Raw genomic sequence first — 21,569 nt, 5'->3', positions numbered from 1 at the left:
AGCCTATTGAGTCCTCTACTCATTCACTCAGCCTATTGAGTCCTCTACTCATTCACTCAGCCTATTGAGTCCTCTACTCATTCACTCAGCCTATTGAGTCCACTGGTCCCACTCACACAGAACTACCCTACTCCTTGACCTCTTTCTCCCCTCTCTCTCTCCAGATGACATCCTGCAACTAATGAGATCTGGCCTGCCCGACCCCATCCCCTTCTCCCCAGACCATCTCTGGAGACCTTCTCACTTCCCTCATCAACTCATCCCTGACCACTGGTTGCGACCCTTCTCACTTCAAAATGGCCTAAGTTTCTCTCCTCATCAAGAAACCAACACTTGACTCATCTGACATCTAAAACTATAGACCTTTATATCCCTTTTCTTTTCTTTCCAAAACACTTGAGCGTCTCTGATCAACTCTCAATTTATCCATTTCAGAACCATCTTCTAACAAGTCAGGCTTCAAGATGGCTCCCTCAACCGAGACTGTCCTTCCCTGTGTCACGGAGGCTCTCCGCACTACCAAAGCTAAATATTAATACTAAAAAAAAAAAATCATTTTTTTCTCCCAAATTTCATCGTATCCAATTGGTAGTTACAGTCTTGTAATATAATATAATAATATATGCCATTTAGCAGACGCTTTTATCCAAAGCGACTTACAGTCATGTGTGCATACATTCTACGTATGGGTGGTCCCGGGGATCGAACCCACTACCCTGGCGTTACAAGCGCCATGCTCTACCAACTGAGCTACAGTCTCATCGCTGCAATTCCTCAGAAGAGGCAAAGGTCGAAAGCTGTGCGTCCCCCGAAACACAACCCAGCCAAGCCGCACTGCTTCTTGACACAATTCCCACTTAACCCGGAAGCCAGCCGTACCAATGTGTCAGAGAAAACACTGTGCACATGGCGACCATGTCAGCATGCATTGTCCCAGGCCCGCCACAGGAGTCGCTAGAGCGCAATGGGACAAGAACATCCCTGCCTGGCCAAACGCTCCCCTAACCCGGACAACGCTGAGCCAATTGTGCGCTTCCCCATTGGTCTGCCAATGGTCTGACGCTGCGCTATAATGTGGTAGCCTGGACGCTGCGCTATGATGTGGTAGCCTGGACGCTGTGCTATGATGTGGTAGCCTGGACGCTGTGCTATGATGTGGTAGCCTGGACGCTGCGCTATAATGTGGTAGCCTGGACGCTGAGTAGTGATCCACACCACAGATTGGTGTTCCATCCTACTGGCCTCCTCTGTGTGGGGAGTAGTGATCCACACCACAGATTGGTGTTCCATTCTACTGGCCTCCTCTGTGTGGTGGGTAGTGATCCACACCACAGATTGGTGTTCCATCCTACTGGCCTCCTCTGTGTGGTGGGTAGTGATCCACACCACAGATTGGTGTTCCATTCTACTGGCCTCCTCTGTGTGGTGGGTAGTGATCCACACCACAGATTGGTGTTCCATTCTACTGGCCTCCTCTGTGTGGGGAGTAGTGATCCACACCACAGATTAGTGTTCCATTCTACTGGCCTCCTCTGTGTGGTGAGTAGTGATCCACACCACAGATTGGTGTTCCATTCTACTGGCCTCCTCTGAGGTAATCACACAGCTCTGAGTATCTCTCACCAGCTGTCACAGTTCCCGTCAGCTCTGATTGAGATCAATTACATGATCATGGCAACGCGGTGCCTTGTTGTGTTGTGCCCACAGAGCGTTGTCACTCAGAGGTCTGAAATATCCTTTTTTGTTTGTGTTTGTTTGAGAGGGGAACTGAAGAGGAATAGAAGGCACTCTGGTGGTTTTTAATAGCATCCTTCATTCTTTCCTGAAACCTTCAACTGGTTTGGAACGGCCCTTTAGTGATATCAAATGAATTTCGAACCTTATATCAAACAGCACTAATGAAATCTATTTGATCCGTCTTTCTCTCGTGTTCTCTCTTCCCCCTCTTTCTCCATTTCTCTCTCTCTCTCTCTCTCTCTTCCCCTCTCTCCGTTTCGCTCTCTTTTTCTCTCTTGCACTATCTCTCTCTCCCTCTCTCTCTCTCTCGTTCTCTCTCTCACACTCTCTCCCTCTCTCTCTCTCTCACTCTCTTTTTTCTCTCTCTTGCACTTTCTCTCTCTCTCCCTGTCTTTCTCTTTCTCTCCCTCTCTCTCTCACTCTCTCCCTCTCTCTCTCATGTTCGCTCTCCCTCTCTATCCCTCAGTGGTTTAAAGCAGGGACAGAATATGCAGCCAGTCGATGGGGTTGTCTCTGGGATTCTGGGGCCTCGTCTATGGCTTAACAGATGGTTTCCCAGAAGCCACTGTGGGAGGGCGGGAGGCAGGGCAAGGTTATGAGCAGGGTACCAGGGAGGTAGTTATCCTCTCAAACTGTGATTGGCTGATCTCTGCTGTGTATGGGACCTATAGTAACCTGGTGGCTGAAGGATGAAGTAGGTGACAGGTGTGAACCTCGCCGCCCGCTACCCATGGTGCATTGCGGGGCAGAACTCCTCTGGTGGTCACACATGGAGGTTACAGCAGCTTAGAGGTGAAGTGGTATATTGGCTAGGTCTGTCTCTCATGGCTCAGATTACGTTCTGGCAGTCCAAAGATCCAAAATTGCTCGGGACATGATCTCTAGCCAAAGGGTAAAGGATGAGGATTTGGCTTCAATAGTGAATGTGAATTTATTTAGAGTTTCCCTTGAAGGGGAAAGACTGGAGGAGGCTGGTGGGGGAGGTATAGGATGCTGAGCTCATTGTAATGGCTGGAATGGAATAAATTAAACGCTGGCAAACATGTGGTTTCCATATTTTTTTTCTCCCCAAATTCGTGATATCCAATTGGTCACAATATTGTCTCTTCGCTGCAACTCACCGGGAGAGCAGGCTCACGGGCTCGGGAGAGCAGAAGGTCGAGTCATGCGTCCTCCGAAACACGCCAAGCCTCGCTGTTTCTTTAACACCCGCCCACTTAACCCCGGAAGCCAGCCAAAACCAAATCAAATCAAAGTTTATTTTTCACGAGCGCCGAATACAACAGGTGTAGATCTTAAAGTGAAATGATTACTTTCAAGCCCCTAAGCAATTCTTAAGTAAAAAAATAGGTATTATGTAAATAGGTATTATGTTGTTTTTTTTAACTGTAAAACGACAGTGAAAATAACAGTAGCGAGGCTATATACTCCACCTTCGCCTCTCCCGAGCCCGTTGGGGAGTTGCAGCGATGAGAATATTGTGACTACCAGTACAGAGGCAATGTGTGGGAGCACAAGTTAGTTGGGCTAATTGAGGTACTATGTACATGTAGGTATCGTTAAAGTGACTACTAGATGAGAAACAGAGAGTAGCAGCAGCGTAAAAGAGGGGTTGGCGGGAGGTGGGACACAATGCAGATAGCCCAGCAACTAGTCCGGGTAGCCATTTTATTACCTGTTCAGGAGTCTTATGGCTTGTGGGTAAAAGCTGTTGAGAAGCGTTTTGGTCCTAGACTTGCCATGCGATAGCAGAGAGAACAGTCTATGACTGGGGTGGCTGGGGTCTTTGACAATTCTTAGGGCCTTCCTCTGACACCACCTGGTGTAGAGGTCCTGGATGACAGGCAGCTTGGCCACAGTGATGTAAGTGGCCTTATGCACAACCCTCTGTAGTGTCTTGCGGACAGAAGCCGAGGACTTGCAGTACCAGGCAGTGATGGAACCAGTCAGGAATCTCTCGATAGTGCAGCTGTAGAACCTTTTGAGGATCTGAGGACCCATGCCAAATCTTTTCAGTCTCCTGAGGGGGAATAGGTTTTGCCGTACCCTCTTCACGACGTCTTGGTGTGTTTGGACCATTCTAGTTTGTTGATGATGTGGATACCAGGGAACTTGAAGCTCTCAACCTGCTCCACTACAGCCTCATCGATGAGAATGGGGATGTGCTCTGTCCTCCTTTTCCTGTAGTCCAAAATCATCTCTTTAGTCTTGATCACGATGAGGGAAAGGTTGTCTTGATTATGTTGAGGGATAGGTTGTTATTCTGGCACCACCTGGCCAGGTCGCTGACCTCCTCGTCGTTGTCGGAGATCAGGCCAACCACTGTTGTGTCGTCTGCAAACTTAATGGTGTTGGAGTCGTGCCTGGCCATGCAGTCGTGGGTGAACAGGGAGTACAGGAGGGGTCTGAGCACGCACCCCTGAGGGGCTCCAGTGTTGATGATCAGCGTGTCAGATGTGTTGTTGCCTACCCTTACCACCTGGGGACGGCTCATCAGGAAGTCCAGGACCCAGTTGCAGAGGGAGGTGTTTTGTCCCAGGGTCCTTAGCTTAGTGATGAGCTTTGAGGGCACTATGGTGTTGAACACTGAGCTGTAGTCAATGAATAGTATTCTCACATAGGTGTTCCTTTTGTCCAGGTGGGAAAGGGCAGTGTGGAGTGCAATAGAGATTGCATCATCTGTGGATCTGTTTGGGCGGTATGCATATTGGAGTGGGTCTAGGGTTTCTGGGATAATGGTGTTGATGTGAGCCATTACAAGCCTTTCAATGCACTTCATGGCTACAGACTTGAGTGCTACGGGTCTGTAGTCATTTAGGCAGGTTGCCTTAGTGTTCTTCGGCACAGGGACTATGATGGTCTGCTTGAAAAATGTTGGTATTACAGACTCAGTCAGGGACATGTTGAAAATGTCAGTGAAGATGCCTGCCAGTTGGTCAGTACTTGCTCGGAGCACACGTCCCGGTGCTCCATCTTGCCTGGCGGCCTTGTGAATTTTGACCTGTTTAAAGGTCTTACTCACGTCAGCTATGGAGAGCGTTAGCACACAGTCATCTGGAACAGCTTGTGCTCTCATGCATGCCTCAGTGTTGCTTGCCTCGAAGTGAGCATAGAAGTGGTTTAGCTTGTCTGATAGGTTCGTGTCACTGGGCAGCTCGCGGCTGTGCTTCCCTTTGTAATCTGTAATAGTTTTTAAGCCGACGAGCATCAGAGCCGGTGTACACGATTCAATCTTAGTTCTGTATTGGCGCTTTGCTTGTTTGATGGTTCATCAGAGGGCATAGTGGAATTTCTCATAAGCTTCCGGGTTGGAGTCCCGCACCTTGAAAGCAGCAGCTCAAGCCTTTAGCTCAGTGTGAATGTTGTCTGTAATCGATGGCTTCTGGTTGGGATATGTAATTACATTTTCATTGTGGGGATTAGGTTGTTGATGCACTTATTGATGAAGCCGTTGACTGAAGTAATATACTCTTCAATGCCATTGGATGAATCCCGGAACATATTTTAGTCTGTGCAAAACTGTTGGTTTGCGTAGCATTCGCATCATCTGACCACTTCCGTTTTAAGTGAGTCACTGGCACTTCCTGCTTTAGTTTTTGCTTGTAAGCAGGAATCAGGAGGATAGAATGATGGTCAGATTTGTCAAATGGACGGTGATTTAGTATGTAGGACAATCTTATTTTTTGCCACCCATTATGAAACTGTCTGCAGCTCTTTGTTAAGTGTTGCAGTTATTTCTGTGGTCGCTGACGTGTATAATATTAAGTCATCCACATACATAGATACTCTGGCATTACTCAAGGCCAGTGGCAGGTCATCAGTAAAGATTTTAAAAAGTAAAGGGGCCTAGACAGATTCCCTGGGGAATGCCAGGCTCTACCTGGATTATGTTGGAGAGGCTTCCATTAAAGAACACCCTTTATGCAATACACAATAATATACAGTGAGTGTACAAAACAATAGGTACATTTTCCTAATATTGAGTTGCACCCCCTTTTGCCCTCAGAACAGCCTACATTCATCGGGGCATGAACCCTACAAGGTGTTGAAATCGTTCCACAGTGATCCTGGCCCATGTTGACTCCGATAGCTTCCCACAGTTGTGTTATGGTGTCAGGATGTCCTTTGGGTGGTGGACCATTCTTGATACACACAGGAAACTGTTGAGCATGAAAAACCCTGTAGTGTTGCAGTTCTTGACACACTCAAACCGGTGCGTGTTCCACCTACTACCATATCCCGTTCAAAGGCACTTAAATCAATTGTCTCAATGCTTAAAAATCATTCTTTAACCCGTCTCCTCCTCTTCATCTACACTGATTGAAGTGGATTTAGTAAGCGACAAGAGCAGGTGTTCTTTAATGTCTTGTACACTCAGAGTATATATAAAACAAATGGTCTTTTCTCTCCCAGGTGTCTGCAGAATATGCCCTCAGGAAGGCAGCACTATGACCTTGAACCTGAACTCGTCCAGCTCTTCCCCCTCTGTAGACCCCAGTATGTACCTGAACAACAGCTCCCCAGGGTTGAGGGTCTACGCCGACAACGCCATCCTGGGCCTGGGCTTTGTGCTGGACAACGACTCCATTACCAGGGACCTCACCAACCTGACCAGGTATAGGTTAGAGGGTTAACCGAATCCCAGAGTTAACTCTCTGAAGGGAATTTGCAGGGAGTGAGACGGAAACTGGATTGGGTTTTCTGGAATTCATTACCCTAGATACCATATCCTGCCTGTTGTGCCCTTGAGCAAGGGACTTAACCTTTAAACTGCTCTAGGGGTGGTGCACTGTGGCTGAGCCACTCCTACCTCTCCATCTGTTTGTTTGGATGAGGGTTTTGATGAAGGAAATACATTTCAGGATCAGTGTTACAATGTAATCATCTTGTTCTTCTTCTACCAGCCTGTCCAACGCCTCCCTCCTTGACCCCACGGTGACCTATGACCCTCTGGGAGGTCACACCATCTGGCAGGTCATCCTGATCGTATTCCTCACCGGGTCTCTGTCTCTGGTCACCGTCGTAGGAAACATCCTGGTGCTCATCTCCTTCAAGGTAGATTGTAGTCCGAGACTAACGTTACATTGTCTTATGACTTTGTCTCTGTAGCGCGAGGTAGCTTGATGGCACGTGTATCGCAGGCCGTAATTATTGCAAAGGGGGCGTCCGTGCCTCAAAACTCTAACTGAAATGGTCCACAACATTTTTTTTTTTTAACAGCGTTCGACATCATACGTTTTGCTAATTGGTGTTTCACTGTGGCACTTTAATCATTATGAAATCATTTCTCTTCCAGGTGAACAAGCAGCTGAAGTGGTCCACGACATTGTTAATTGGTTAATTGATGTTTCACTGTGGCACTTTAATCATTATGAAATCATTTCTCTTCCAGGTGAACAAGCAGCTGAAGACGGTGAATAACTACTATCTCCTCAGTCTGGCCTTCGCTGACCTCATCATCGGTATTTTAACTTACTGATTTCAGACGTGTAGAGATGATGTCATGTATCTCAGCTGATATTGATCATGTATTGGACTATGATTACCTACAGTGTCTCACAAATGTGTAATATGTATTAGTCAATTACTGTCATATCAAATGTGTAATATGTATTAGTCAGTTACTGTAATATCATGAGTAATATTTATAGTCAATTACTGTAATATCAAGTGTGTAATATTTATAGTCAATTACTGTAATATCATGAGTAATATTTATAGTCAATTACTGTAATATCAAGTGTGTAATATTTATAGTCAATTACTGTAATATCAAATGTGTAATATTTATAGTCAATTACTGTAATATCATGAGTAATATTTATAGTCAATTACTGTAATATCATGAGTAATATTTATAGTCAATTACTGTAATATCATGAGTAATATTTATAGTCAATTACTGTAATATCATGAGTAGTATATATAGTCAATTACTGTAATATCAGAGTGAAACTAAAATACAGTGTTCTAATTCTAGGGACTCTTTCCATGAACCTCTACACTACCTACATTATCATGGACCAATGGGCTTTAGGGAACTGGGCGTGCGACCTGTGGTTGGCTATCGACTACGTGGCGAGCAACGCCTCCGTCATGAACCTGCTGGTGATCAGCTTCGACCGCTACTTCTCCATAACTCGACCTCTGACTTACCGGGCCAAGAGGACCACCAAGAGAGCTCTGACTATGATCAGCATGGCCTGGTCCGTGTCCTTTGTCCTGTGGGCCCCGGCTATACTCTTCTGGCAGTATATCGTAGGGGAGCGCACTGTGCCTCGTGGAGAATGCTTTATCCAGTTTCTCTCAGAGCCTATTATCACATTCTGCACGGCCATCGCTGCCTTCTACCTGCCGGTCACCATCATGACGGTTCTCTACTGGAGGATCTACAGAGAGACAGAGAACAGGCAGAAGGACCTGGCAGGGTTGAGGGGGTCGGGGGCAGGGAACAAGGCGGGCCAGGGGGGTAGCCAGAAGGATGAGGAGGAGAAGAAGGAGGAGGCCCAGGAAGAGGAGGCTCCCATGGTGCCCAAAACAGGAAGCTCCAGGAGCTGCAGCAGTTACGAGCTTAACCAGGCCGGTCAGAAAGACTCTGGAGCCAAGAAGACCAGAGGGTGCTTCCGGTTCTGGCCGCTGAGTAGGTGGTCCAAGAAGAAGACAATCACAGCGGGAGGAGAGCCGGAACACAGCAGCTCCGATAGCTGGAACAACAACGATGGGGGCGGGGCCTCCATGGACCAATCAGACTCTGAGGACGAGGAGGGGGCGACGGAGTCAAGCCGAGCTATCTATTCCATCGTGGTCAACCTGCCGGGGATAAACTCCGCCCCTGGTAACAACCCTAACAATGACCCCCAGCTGAAATCTCCTGAGGACCAGGATGCTACGAAGGACCCTCTCCGGCCACAAAGGGGCGATAATAAGGACAAGAAGACATCCTCTAATACCAGAAGGGAGAAAGACAAGGAAGACAACAGCTACCACCAACGCTCCTTCTCTAAAACCCCCGTCACTTCCTCGTCTTCCATCCAGACCTCCACCAAGAGCCACCAAACAGGGGATGTGTCGTCCACCTCCAAGTCCCCCTCCTCGGCCCCCATCTCCTTGAAGGATGCAGCCATGGCCAAGCGCTTCGCCTCCAAAGCCAAGACCCAGATCACCAAGCGTAAGAAGCAGAGTGTAGTCAAGGAGAAGAAAGAGAAGAAGGCCGCTCAGACTCTCAGCGCCATCCTGTTGGCTTTCATCATAACCTGGACTCCCTATAACATTATGGTGTTGGTCAACACCTTCTGTACTGGCTGCATCCCTGAGGCTCTGTGGGCTCTGGGCTATTGGCTGTGTTACGTCAACAGCACCATCAACCCCATGTGTTACGCCATGTGCAACCTCACCTTCAGGAACACCTTCAAGATGATTCTGCTCTGCCGTTGGCAGGACATCAACAAACGCAACAAGCCTCAGTTCCAGCAGAGGCAGACGGTCGCCTTCCGCAAGAAGGAGCCCTTGTAGGTGTAATCTACCGGGGCCCTGGGTCAGCTGTATCGGGCCTCTCTGGGATGATTTATACTAACAGGACAGTTGGCCAGGGAGATGGACTGTACTTACGAGGCTTTCTCAACGATGAAGAGATAATATAATAATACAAAGACAAATAGTAACACGACAAATAAAATACACAATTATTTTCAATTAACTCTGCATCTTTTTCAACTATTTACTTTTTTCCCCCACAACGGACACCAGTTTGGCGCCAAAACATTGACAACAAAGACATATTGACATAGTAAAATCATTAAAAACTGTCAGGACACTTCATGCTGAATCCCTCATATTTAACAACAATGGGATTCACCAACTTGATGGTTTATATTTAGAATAACGTTTCACAGCTTTGTCCTTCTATGTTTCAGATCATATATGTTGCATGTGATGAGGCCACACAGATGACCAGGGATATTTATACACGGAGGGAAGGGGAGATTTGATTAGATTTGATTTGATGTTTAGGGCCTCCAACCCAATGGAATATTTGGGACATATAAAAGGGCTGTCAAATGTATGACATTATCTGTGTTTCCAAGCCTGGTTTTAACTGAACTGTTGCTATACAGTTACAGACCTTCAACAATCAGACAGAACACGGTTACAGACCTTCAACAATCAGACAGAACACGGTTACAGACCTTCAACAATCACACAGAACACGGTTACAGACCTTCAACAATCAGACAGAACACGGTTACAGACCTTCAACAATCCTGCAGAACATGGTTACAGACCTTCAACAATCCTGCAGAACACGGTTACAGACCTTCAACAATCCTACAGAACACGGTTACAGACCTTCAAAAATCCTGCAGAACACGGTTACAGACCTTCAACAATCCTACAGAACACGGTTACAGACCTTCAACAATCCTACAGAACACGGTTACAGACCTTCAACAATCCTGCAGAACACGGTTACAGACCTTCAACAATCACACAGAACACGGTTACAGACCTTCAACAATCACACAGAACACGGTTACAGACCTTGAACAATCAGACAGAACACGGTTACAGACCTTCAACAATCAGACAGAACACGGTTACAGACCTTCAACAATCAGACAGAACACGGTTACAGACCTTCAACAATCCTACAGAACACGGTTACAGACCTTCATCAATCCCACAGAACACGGTTACAGACCTTCAACAATCCTACAGAACACGGTTGCCTTTCCAATTGGCAGATAGATACAATTAGGTGAATCAGTGGACATGTAAAGTTGCAGTACTTTGTAAAGTTGCAGTACTTTGTAAAGCTGCAGTACTTTATAAAGCTGCAGTACTTTGTAAAGTTGCAGTACTTTGTAAAGCTGCAGTACTTTGTAAAGTTGCAGTACTTTGTAAAGGTGCAGTACTTTGTAAAGGTGCAGTACTTTGTAAAGCTGCAGCACTTTGTAAAGTTGCAGAACTTTGTAAAGCTGCAGTACTTTGCAAATGTGCAGTACTTCAATGTAAAGATGCAGTACTTTGTAAAGTTGCAGTACTTTGTAAAGGTGCAGTACTTTGTAAAGCTGCAGTACTTTGCAAATGTGCAGTACTTCAATGTAAAGATGCAGTACTTTGTTAAACTGCAGTACTTTCATGTAAAGCTGCAGTACTTTCATGTACATTTGCTGTACTTTCATGTACATTTGCAGTACTTTAATGTAAATCTGCAGTACTTTCATTCACATTTGCAGTACTTAAATATACATTTACAGTACTTTCATGTACATTTACAGTACTTTCATGTAAATCTCCAGTACTGTCATGTAAATCTGCAGTACTTTCCAAGTGTCTGTGAGTGGCTTTGCTACTCTACTCTTTTGATTCCACCCGTTGAGTTCTGGTGAGTAGTGAACTACTTCCTGAGCCAGTAACCTTTTTCATCCCATGTTATTTAATGTGTTTAATATTCTGTGTGGTCGTCGGTGATGATTTTAACAACGTGTCGGTGACCATTGTGGTGGTTGTAATCGTTGCTCAAAGTGAGACAGTGTTGTTTGACAAAAGGGGGTTGCAAAAACACAGGTCACTTTCTAAGAATTCTCAGGTTTTTTCCCTCCAAAAAAACAAATCCTGGTAGGAAGAGTCCTGGAAACAGGAAGGAATGCTGGAATCCTCCAATTGGGATTTGTGGAAAACCTGGGAATTATGGGGGAAAGGTGCTGTAATTTTGTATCTCTTGTTGTAAAGCACAGGGCTGGTGTACAAGCTGCTTATATGATCTAAAATAACTGTGTGATTATGAGGTGATATTTACATTGTGACTGTGTGGATTCTTTAAATTGATGTTTATGTAGAGTATGATGCAGTTCTATGTTTATATAAAATGCTTGTTATATATTTTCTATAAAATAATGTGTCCCCGGCCCAAGATGTTCACGTGTAAACGACGAGGGACAACATAAATTGCAATAACGTCAAATGTATGTTATTAAATATGTTTTACCATTGAGACATATTGACAACAAAAAAATGGATATCCACAGGTCATTCTGATGAGTTTTTCCATACAAGTCATATACCATGAATAAGATTAATGTGCCTATGACTATAATGGTTACTAGCTATGAAACAAGTAGATCTGAGGTGAGATGTGTTGTCTGTGGTTGTCTTTGGTAGGAAGGAGCTCACCGGGGATCTGCACCTCAAATGTTATTATGCTTGAGTTCCTCTTATAGACTAATAGCTCAAAAGTATTTCAGATTTCCACAAACAGTACCAGCACTCAAAATGAATATTTCAGGCACCTATTTCAGTCCAAGTCGAGCACTGAGGTGTTTTTCCTTTCCGACTGTTTCCAGGTGGAGAATGTCAGTAATCCAACAGCACCACCTAGTGGTATAAATGTAGTATGACGTGGTACTGAACGGTTGGTTGGCTCAAACTCAGCGTGTCCAGATGTCTATCTGTGTATCGGCTGGGTATTGTACTTGAAGTGGTACCATATTATTTAAGGAGTAACTGATGTCGTCCTTAAATTAGCCTGAAATCCAGACCTGTTTTTGTGGTACCATTCCACACCCTGTACTCCGCGTCTATATATCTGGCATGACACAGAGTGTGACGGAGTGGAATGATAAGACTCGTACAGACCGGTATCCGGGCAACCGACAGACCGGTATCCGGGCAACCACTTAATAACATGGTGCAGGTTTTTTGTCGCTTCGTTGATGTGGTGCCGGGTGTTTCGGGAGGACACTTTTGTTGACATGATGACCTTCATGGATTTCACAATGAGTTGACCAGGACACACAATGAGTTGACCAGGACACACAATGAGTTGACCAGGACACACAATGAGTTGACCAGGACACACAATGAGTTGACCAGGACACACAATGAGTTGACCAGGACACACAATGAGTTGACCAGGACACACAATGAGTTGACCAGGACACACAATGAGTTGACCAGGACACACAATGAGTTGACCAGGACACACAATGAGTTGACCAGGACACACAATGAGTTGACCAGGACACACAATGAGTTGACCAGGACACACAATGAGTTGACCAGGACACACAATGAGTTGACCAGGACACACAATGAGTTGACCAGGACACACAATGAGTTGACCAGGACACACAATGAGTTGACCAGGACACACAATGAGTTGACCAGGACACACAATGAGGACACACAATGAGTTGACCAGGACACACAATGAGTTGACCAGGACACACAATGAGTTGACCAGGACACACAATGAGTTGACCAGGACACACAATGAGTTGACCAGGACACACAATGAGTTGACCAGGACACACAATGAGTTGACCAGGACACACAATGAGTTGACCAGGACACACAATGAGTTGACCAGGACACACAATGAGTTGACCAGGACACACAATGAGTTGACCAGGACACACAATGAGTTGACCAGGAGGACACACAATGAGTTGACCAGGACACACAATGAGTTGACCAGGACACACAATGAGTTGACCAGGACACACAATGAGTTGACCAGGACACACAATGAGTTGACCAGGACACACAATGAGTTGACCAGGACACACAATGAGTTGACCAGGACACACAATGAGTTGACCAGGATACACAATGAGTTGACCAGGACACACAATGAGTTGACCAGGACACACAATGAGTTGACCAGGACACACAATGAGTTGACCAGGACACACAATGAGGACACACAATGAGGACACACAATGAGGACACACAATGAGTTGACCAGGACACACAATGAGTTGACCAGGACACACAATGAGTTGACCAGGACACACAATGAGTTGACCAGGACACACAATGAGGACACACAATGAGTTGACCAGGACACACAATGAGTTGACCAGGATACACAATGAGTTGACCAGGACACACAATGAGTTGACCAGGACACACAATGAGTTGACCAGGATACACAATGAGTTGACCAGGACACACAATGAGGACACACAATGAGTTGACCAGGACACACAATGAGTTGACCAGGACACAATGAGTTGACCAGGACACACAATGAGTTGACCAGGACATACAATGAGGACACACAATGAGTTGACCAGGACACACAATGAGTTGACCAGGACACACAATGAGGACACACAATGAGTTGACCAGGACACACAATGAGTTGACCAGGACACACAATGAGGACACACAATGAGTTGACCAGGACACACAATGAGTTGACCAGGACACACAATGAGTTGACCAGGACACACAATGAGGACACACAATGAGTTGACCAGGACACACAATGAGTTGACCAGGACACACAATGAGGACACACAATGAGTTGACCAGGACACACAATGAGTTGACCAGGACACACAATGAGGACACACAATGAGTTGACCAGGACACACAATGAGTTGACCAGGACACACAATGAGTTGACCAGGACACACAATGAGTTGACCAGGACACACAATGAGTTGACCAGGACACACAATGAGTTGACCAGGACACACGATGTTGGATAAAAAAAATTCCAAGACGTTTTAAGGAGTGTTCTAGTTTCAAATACACCTTTTTGACACAAGTATTATACAAGATGTTTGGTTTTATCATTATGGACATTTAGATGTTTGGTTTTATCATTATGGACATTTAGATGTTTGGTTGTTCAACACATGTGATCAGATCAATAGAAGTAATTTTCTAAGTGTTTTATAAATCCACGTTTTTGTGTTATTTAAATGTTTTATAATGATATGATTGACTTATGTTACTGAGCCATATAATCTTATGCTTGTCATATTTTATAAGAGATGTTTGTTAGTTACTTCCACCTTGATGGACACAAACGGCGTGTTCAGCTATGAGAATAGGATGAGTTTTTGTATTTGTTTTGTTCCCAGTTAAAGCACTTCTGAAGAACACTCGTTTTAATGACAAATCATTTGAAGGATTTTTTTTTATTTTAATTTTTATAAACATGTCATTTTATAGGGGAATAAAGTTTCTTACTGTGTTTCAGTGTCCGGTCACAGATTGTTGTTACACACACACAAACACAAACACACACACACACACACACACACACACACACACACACACACACACACACACACACACACACACACACACACACACACACACACACACACACACACACACACACACACACACACACACACACACACACATTTACATTTACATTTAAGTCATTTAGCAGACGCTCTTGTCCAGAGCGACTTACAAATTGGTGCATTCACCTTATGACATCCAGTGGAACAGTCACTTTACAATAGTGCATCTAAATCTTAAAGGGGGGGGGGTTAGAGGGAATACTTATCCTATCCTAGGTATTCCTTAAAGAGGTGGGGTTTCAGGTGTCTGCGGAAGGTGGTGATTGACTCCGCTGTCCTGGCGTCGTGAGGGAGTTTGTTCCACCATTGGGGGGCCAGAGCAGCGAACACACACACACACACACACACACACACACACACACACACACACACACACACACACGCGCGTGTAACAGTACTCTTCTTGCGTTGTGTACAATCAGTCATCAACACGAACTCCAACATGTAGCACCAGTCATGTAGATTTATTCTGTTAGGAATGGCACAAAATTGCCCGTCTCACCATCCAACTCTGCACTCACGCACTGTACAAAACATATGAACCCCCCCACCAGACACAGTAAGTTGCTAGCTAGTACTGGCGGGAATTCTCTACAACTAAATGCATAACAACTATGCACCAAAAACCGCTGCATCTTCTGTGTGATGTCCGAATAACATTTACAAACAAATTCATATAAATTGTACATTTAAATCATCCCTTGGGAGTATATAAATCACTTTTGATGTACAGTTCTTTGCAACCAACAACTTACCGCTGGTTTGGTGCTTGTCCACTGGGACGATTCTAACTGGAACATCCCCCCTCGTAAGCACGCTACGCAAACCAGCCAATAAGATGCCATGTTGAGTAGGAGAAGGCAACACAAAACGCAAACCAAAAACCCCATTGGCTTAACAATAAAGTGGAAAGGGGAATCACCAATATAACCCTGTTACACACACACACGCCAAACATTAGGAACACCTTCCTTCAGAACAGCCTCGATTCGTCTGGTCATGGACTCTACAAGGTGTTGAAAGCGTTCCACAGGGGATGCTGGTCCATGTTGACTCTACAAGGTGTCGAAAGCGTTCCACAGGGGATGCTGGCCCATGTTGACTCTACAAGGTGTCGAAAGCGTTCCACAGGGGATGCTGGCCCATGTTGACTCTACAAGGTGTCGAAAGCGTTCCACAGGGATGCTGGCCCATGTTGACTCTACAAGATGTCGAAAGCGTTCCACAGGGATGCTGGCCCATGTTGACTCTACAAGGTGTTGAAAGCTTTCCACAGGGATGCTGGCCCATGTTGACTCTACAAGGTGTCGAAAGCGTTCCACAGGGATGCTGGTCCATGTTGTCTCTACAAGGTGTCGAAAGCGTTCCACAGGGATGCTGGTCCATGTTGTCTCTACAAGGTGTCTGAAAGCGTTCCACAGGGATGCTGGTCCATGTTGTCTCTACAAGGTGTCTGAAAGCGTTCCACAGGGATGCTGGTCCATGTTGTCTCTACAAGGTGTCTGAAAGCGTTCCACAGGGATGCTGGTCCATGTTGTCTCTACAAGGTGTCTGAAAGCGTTCCACAGGGATGCTGGCCCATGTTGACTCTACAATGTGTTGAAAGCGTTCCACAGGGATGCTGGCCCATGTTGACTCTACAAGGTGTTGAAAGCGTTCCACAGGGATGCTGGCCCATGTTGACTCTACAAGGTGTCTGAAAGCGTTCCACAGGGATGCTGGTCCATGTTGTCTCTACAAGGTGTCTGAAAGCGTTCCACAGGGATGCTGGCCCATGTTGACTCTACAAGGTGTCTGAAAGCGTTCCACAGGGATGCTGGTCCATGTTGTCTCTACAAGGTGTCTGAAAGCGTTCCACAGGGATGCTGGCCCATGTTGACTCTACAAGGTGTTGAAAGCGTTCCACAGGGATGCTGGCCCATGTTGACTCTACAAGGTGTCTAAAGCGTTCCACAGGGATGCTGGTCCATGTTGTCTCTACAAGGTGTCCAAAGCGTTCCACAGGGATGCTGGTCCATGTTGACTCCAATGCTTTCCCAACAGTTGTGTCATGTTGGCTCGATGTCCTTTGGGTGGTGGACCGTTCTTGATACACTCGGGGAAACTGTTGAGTGTGGAAAAACCCAGCAGCGTTGCAGTTCTTGACACAAACCGGTGCGCCTGGCACCTACTGTTCAAAAAGCACTTAAATATTTAGTCTTGACTGTTCACCCTCTGAACGGCACACATCCAATATCAAAGTCTCAAGGCTTAAAAAGCCTTCTTTAACCCCCGTCTCCTCCCCTTCATCTACATGTCTCCTCCCCTTCATCTACATGTATCCTCCCCTTCATCTACATGTCTCCTCCCCCTCATCTACACGTCTCCTCCCCATCATCTACATGTCTCCTCCCCCTCATCTACATGTCTCCTCCCCGCCTACATGTCTCCTCCCCCTCATCTACATGTCTCCTCCCCTTCATCTACATGTCTCCTCCCCTTCATCTACACTGATTAAAGTGGGAGCATAGATTTCACCTGGAATCACCTGGTCAGTCTATGTCATGGAAAGATCAGGTGTTCTTAATGTTTTGTCAAGTCAGTGTATATTCGGTAAGTTATAGCAGGTATAAAGTATAGACCAGGGAGCATAGGTTTCACCTGATCAGTCTATGTAATGGAAAGATCAGGTGTTCTTAATGTTTTGTCAAGTCAGTGTATATTCGGTAAGTACTAGCAGGTATAAAGTATAGACCAGGGAGCATAGGTTTCACCTGATCAGTCTATGTAATGGAAAGATCAGGTGTTCTTAATGTTTTGTCAAGTCAGTGTATATTCGGTAAGTTATAGCAGGTATAAAGTATAGACCAGGGAGCATAGCTTTCACCTGATCAGTCTATGTTCTTAATGTTTTGTCAAGTCAGTGTATATTCGGTAAGTACTAGCAGGTATAAAGTATAGACCAGGGAGCATAGGTTTCACCTGGTCAGTCTATGTAATGGAAAGATCAGGTGTTCTTAATGTTTTGTCAAGTCAGTGTATATTCGGTAAGTACTAGCAGGTATGTTTATATATCATCATGTTTATATCCTTTGATTGTTTATGTTTGACATAGGAACACGATATAACGTTAGCTCGATAAACCAAAAAATGATGCTCCCCAGGACCTTAGGCTTAGGTGTTTTCTCAAAACCAACCACTAGGCGTCACTGTTGTATTTGTTATAGATGACTGTATAACGTTATACGTTTCTAGGTTTAGCAGTTAATTATAGTAGTAAATTTACTTCCGTTTCTAGTCATTATTTTTAAAAATACTGTCAAATGCCAAAGTTATGACCGGATTTGACTATGTGATGACAGGAAAATCAAAACATCGCTCAAGGGAATTCACACCTGTAAGAAATGAAATGGCTGATTGATTGGGCGCGTCTTTCCAAAGGACTTTGTGGTGGCTGCAAGCTGGCGGTGAACGTTAACTTCACGGAGGCAACATGATGTGAGTAACGTCTGAATTTGCTAGAGAAATATTATTTGTATTCCCCCCCATGTTCGTTAAACGTCCAGTGAAACCAATAACTTTCCTCACATTGATTGACACCAACACAACATGCGGCAAATTGTCAGCAATCTGGTTGAGGTGTCAGAAGCGAGATTAGTTGCGATTAGGAAACAGCATCTAAATTCTACAATTCTCCACTATGGAGTTGCTGTCATTTCGTAACATATTAGCCTAAACTGGAACTTTCCAGCCTGTTAAAGCGGTTATTGGTGATCTGAACATGGCAGTCAGTCCATTTTTAAATGTAAATTTCAGGAAAGGTTAGTTTTGTTTGTAACTATTGATGATTCTGCCCGGGGCGCATTTCGCTTGGGGACGAGCGTCGGAGCGGATCGGGTTGAACGTTATCGCACCGTTGTACCTGTCTAAAAAAACAAGAATATAGTCATAAACATCATGTTGTCGTCGGGGGAGTGTTGAAATGCAGCATGCTATGATGAATACACTGAGTTATCCTGATCCCGAATGACACAGAACCACTTATTTAAAAAAAAAAACTTTTTATTTAACTAGGCAAGTCAGTTTAAGAACAAATTCTTATTTTCAATGACGGCCTACCGGGGGACAGCGGGTTAACTGCCTTGTTCAGGAGCAGAACGACAGATTTTTATCTAGACCGGTGGAAAGCTGTCCTTTTGGTGTTTGGAAAAAGACGTCTTTTCAACTTCCTGGAAAATGTGTATTTAAAAAAAAAACTTGAAATCCCTTTAATTCAGAAACATAAATTGAACATAACTTAAACGTCTGGAAAATACGTATTTTCAACGTCAATTTGCTTACTGGGACTATTCTAGTTTTTCTGGAGCCATTGTTTGGTACCTCCTAGGGTGGCAGAACGGTAAGGACCTGCCCTGTGCCAACTTACGTTTGGTAGAGGAGGAGTAATGGTCTGTTTTTCATGGTTCAGGCCCCTTTAGTTGCAGTGAAGGGAAATCGTAACGCTTACAGCATAACAATGACATTCTAGACGATTCTGTGCTTCCAACTTTGTGGCAACAGTTTGGGGAAGGCCCTTTCCTGTTTCAGCATGACAATGCGCACAAAGCGAGGTCCATACAGAAATGTTTTGTTGAGATCGGTGTGGAAGAACTTGCCTGGCCTACACAGACCTCCACCCCTGACCTCACTTGTGTTGTTGTGGCTGAATGGAAGCAAGTCCCCACAGCAATGTTCCAACATCTAGTGGAAAGCCTTCCCAGAAGAGTGGAGGCTGTTATAGCAGCAATGTTCCAACATCTAGTGGAAAGCCTTCCTAGAAGAGTGGAGGCTGTTATAGCAGCAATGTTCCAACATCTAGTGGAAAGCCTTCCCAGAAGAGTGGAGGCTGTTATAACAGCAATGTTCCAACATCTAGTGGAAAGCCTTCCCAGAAGAGTGGAGGCTGTTATAGCAGCATTGTTCCAACATCTAGTGGAAAGCCTTCCTAGAAGAGTGGAGGCTGTTATAGCAGCAATGTTCCAACAACTAGTGGAAAGCCTTCCCTGAATAGTGGAGGCTGTTATAACAGCAATGTTCCTACATCTAGTGGAAAGCCTTCCCAGAATAGTGGAGGCTGTTATAACAGCAATGTTCCTACATCTAGTGGAAAGCCTTCCCTGAATAGTGGAGGCTGTTATAACAGCAATGTTCCTACATCTAGTGGAAAGCCTTCCCAGAATAGTGGAGGCTGTTATAACAGCAATGTTCCAACATCTAGTGGAAAGCCTTCCCAGAAGAGTGGAGGCTGTTGTGTCAGTAAAGGGGGAGGGGGGGACCAACTCCATATGCCTGTGATTCTGGAATGAGATGTTTGAGGAGCAGGTGTCCACATACTGTTGGACATGTAGTGTGTGTAGATAATCAGGGCCTTTAGAAAGTCTTCACACCCTGTGACTTTTGTTACAGGGTCGGATTCAAATGTATTTGTCTTTTTTTTTTGGGGGGGATCAACGATCATTTGTAAAAATATATATATATATTACCTTGATTACATCAGTATTCAACCTCCTGATTTTGGCAGCGATTACAGCTGTGAGCTTTGCACACCTGAATTGTACAATATTTGCCCATTTATTCTTTCTAAAATCTTTAACCTCTGTCGAGTTGGTTTTTGATCTTTACCAGACAGACATTTTCAGGTCTTGCCATTGATTTTCAAGCCGATTTTAAGTCAAAAGTGTTACTGAGTGGCCTAGTTACAGTCAATGTCGTGTTGGTAAGCAACTCCGGTGTAGATTGTCCTCCTGTCTTCTAACGTGAAGCCGATAAACCAAAGGGGTCTTCTCTTCCCAAGCAGGTTTTATTTAACCATTATTTAGCCAGTCAAGTCAGTTAAGAACCAATTCTTAGTTACAATGAATAAAACGATGTAAATAACCAAGAAACAAGGTTAAAAGACTCACTTCAGGCAGACTTCTGTTTTAAAGTAAATTTAAAAAAAAAACTGTAGCGCAAGGTGGGATAGGCTGTAGGATTTATACATGTTTGACTTTGTGCGATTAAACAAAAACGGCAGAAATACTGTTTTAGGATACTAATAATACAAAATAAACGCAATAGAGGCAGTCTGCTTTCCACCAAACACTGCGAGACCAATTCACCTTTCAACAGGCAATAAGATAAAACGTCACTCAGTCGCACAAACGTGACTGAAATCGCGTTACCACGGTAACCGCCCGCACTTAAAGGGCCAGCTGAGCATTTTTGTGCATCTGATATTTCTGTGAAAGCTGTAATGGAGTATCACGGCGTGCCTCATAATAGCCATAAAACTTGTCGGTCAAACAGGGAAATGTTTCCAATTGTTTTCTCAACTGTTCCTCTTTCCCCATAGGGGGATTTTAGCAACACTTAAAATAAGGGCTGTGTTTCGTGTAGGTTTACCTTGGCGTGACATTTTAATAACTACATCTCTCTCTGGAAAGGTGACTTTTTAAAATAAATATATTTGCCTGTATTTACCCACCAAAACTGAAATGTTAATTACCTACTAATGTGGCTATGATAAAGAACTGCAAATTCCACAATGATCTGGAGGAGACTGCCAACTCAAACCAAGAGTTAATCCAGAGTCTTACCATCTGTTACATGAGGTAATGAATAAATTGGCTACATTCCTTTAAATGGACAATTCTGTGAACGGTCTTGTGCAAGTTTTACATTGAGCTTGCAGGGATTTGTAGTTTTGCATTGAGCTTGCAGGGATTT

General features: G+C 44.7%; 2 protein-coding genes across 2 annotated transcripts in view; both read left to right on the top strand.

Moving 5' to 3' along the window:
* The first annotated feature begins 6,162 nt into the window (after positions 1 to 6,162).
* LOC124024792 (muscarinic acetylcholine receptor M3-like) lies at positions 6,163 to 14,725 on the top strand. Its single transcript, XM_046338544.1, has 4 exons — positions 6,163 to 6,352; positions 6,642 to 6,792; positions 7,130 to 7,199; positions 7,718 to 14,725. The coding sequence occupies exons 1-4, from the start codon at positions 6,186 to 6,188 to the stop codon at positions 9,247 to 9,249; spliced, it is 1,920 nt and encodes a 639-aa protein (XP_046194500.1). The 5' UTR covers positions 6,163 to 6,185; the 3' UTR covers positions 9,250 to 14,725.
* Positions 14,726 to 18,166: 3,441 nt separating this feature from the next.
* Positions 18,167 to 21,569, top strand: part of LOC124024793 (formin-2-like) — a gene marked incomplete at its 3' end in the record, with an annotated part of 51,601 nt that continues 48,198 nt past the window's right edge. Inside the window, exon 1 of the mRNA XM_046338545.1 lies at positions 18,167 to 18,320. Coding sequence (XP_046194501.1) covers positions 18,316 to 18,320 — 5 coding nt within the window. The remainder of the gene's footprint in view (positions 18,321 to 21,569) is intronic.

This window comes from Oncorhynchus gorbuscha, unplaced genomic scaffold, assembly GCF_021184085.1.
Source record: "Oncorhynchus gorbuscha isolate QuinsamMale2020 ecotype Even-year unplaced genomic scaffold, OgorEven_v1.0 Un_scaffold_1997, whole genome shotgun sequence".
Classification (NCBI taxonomy): Eukaryota; Metazoa; Chordata; class Actinopteri; order Salmoniformes; family Salmonidae; genus Oncorhynchus; species Oncorhynchus gorbuscha.
The sequence above is the reverse complement of the archived record's forward strand: the minus strand, read 5'-3'. Positions and strand labels throughout refer to the sequence as shown.

Excerpts from the sequence above, each read along its gene's own strand:
- LOC124024792 (XM_046338544.1), top strand. The coding sequence starts at position 6,186 with ATGACCTTGAACCTGAACTCGTCCAGCTCTTCCCCCTCTGTAGACCCC. Across the intron at positions 6,353-6,641 it reads GACCTCACCAACCTGACCAG|CCTGTCCAACGCCTCCCTCC; the intron begins GTATAGGTTAGA and ends TTCTTCTACCAG. Across the intron at positions 6,793-7,129 it reads TGGTGCTCATCTCCTTCAAG|GTGAACAAGCAGCTGAAGAC; the intron begins GTAGATTGTAGT and ends TTTCTCTTCCAG.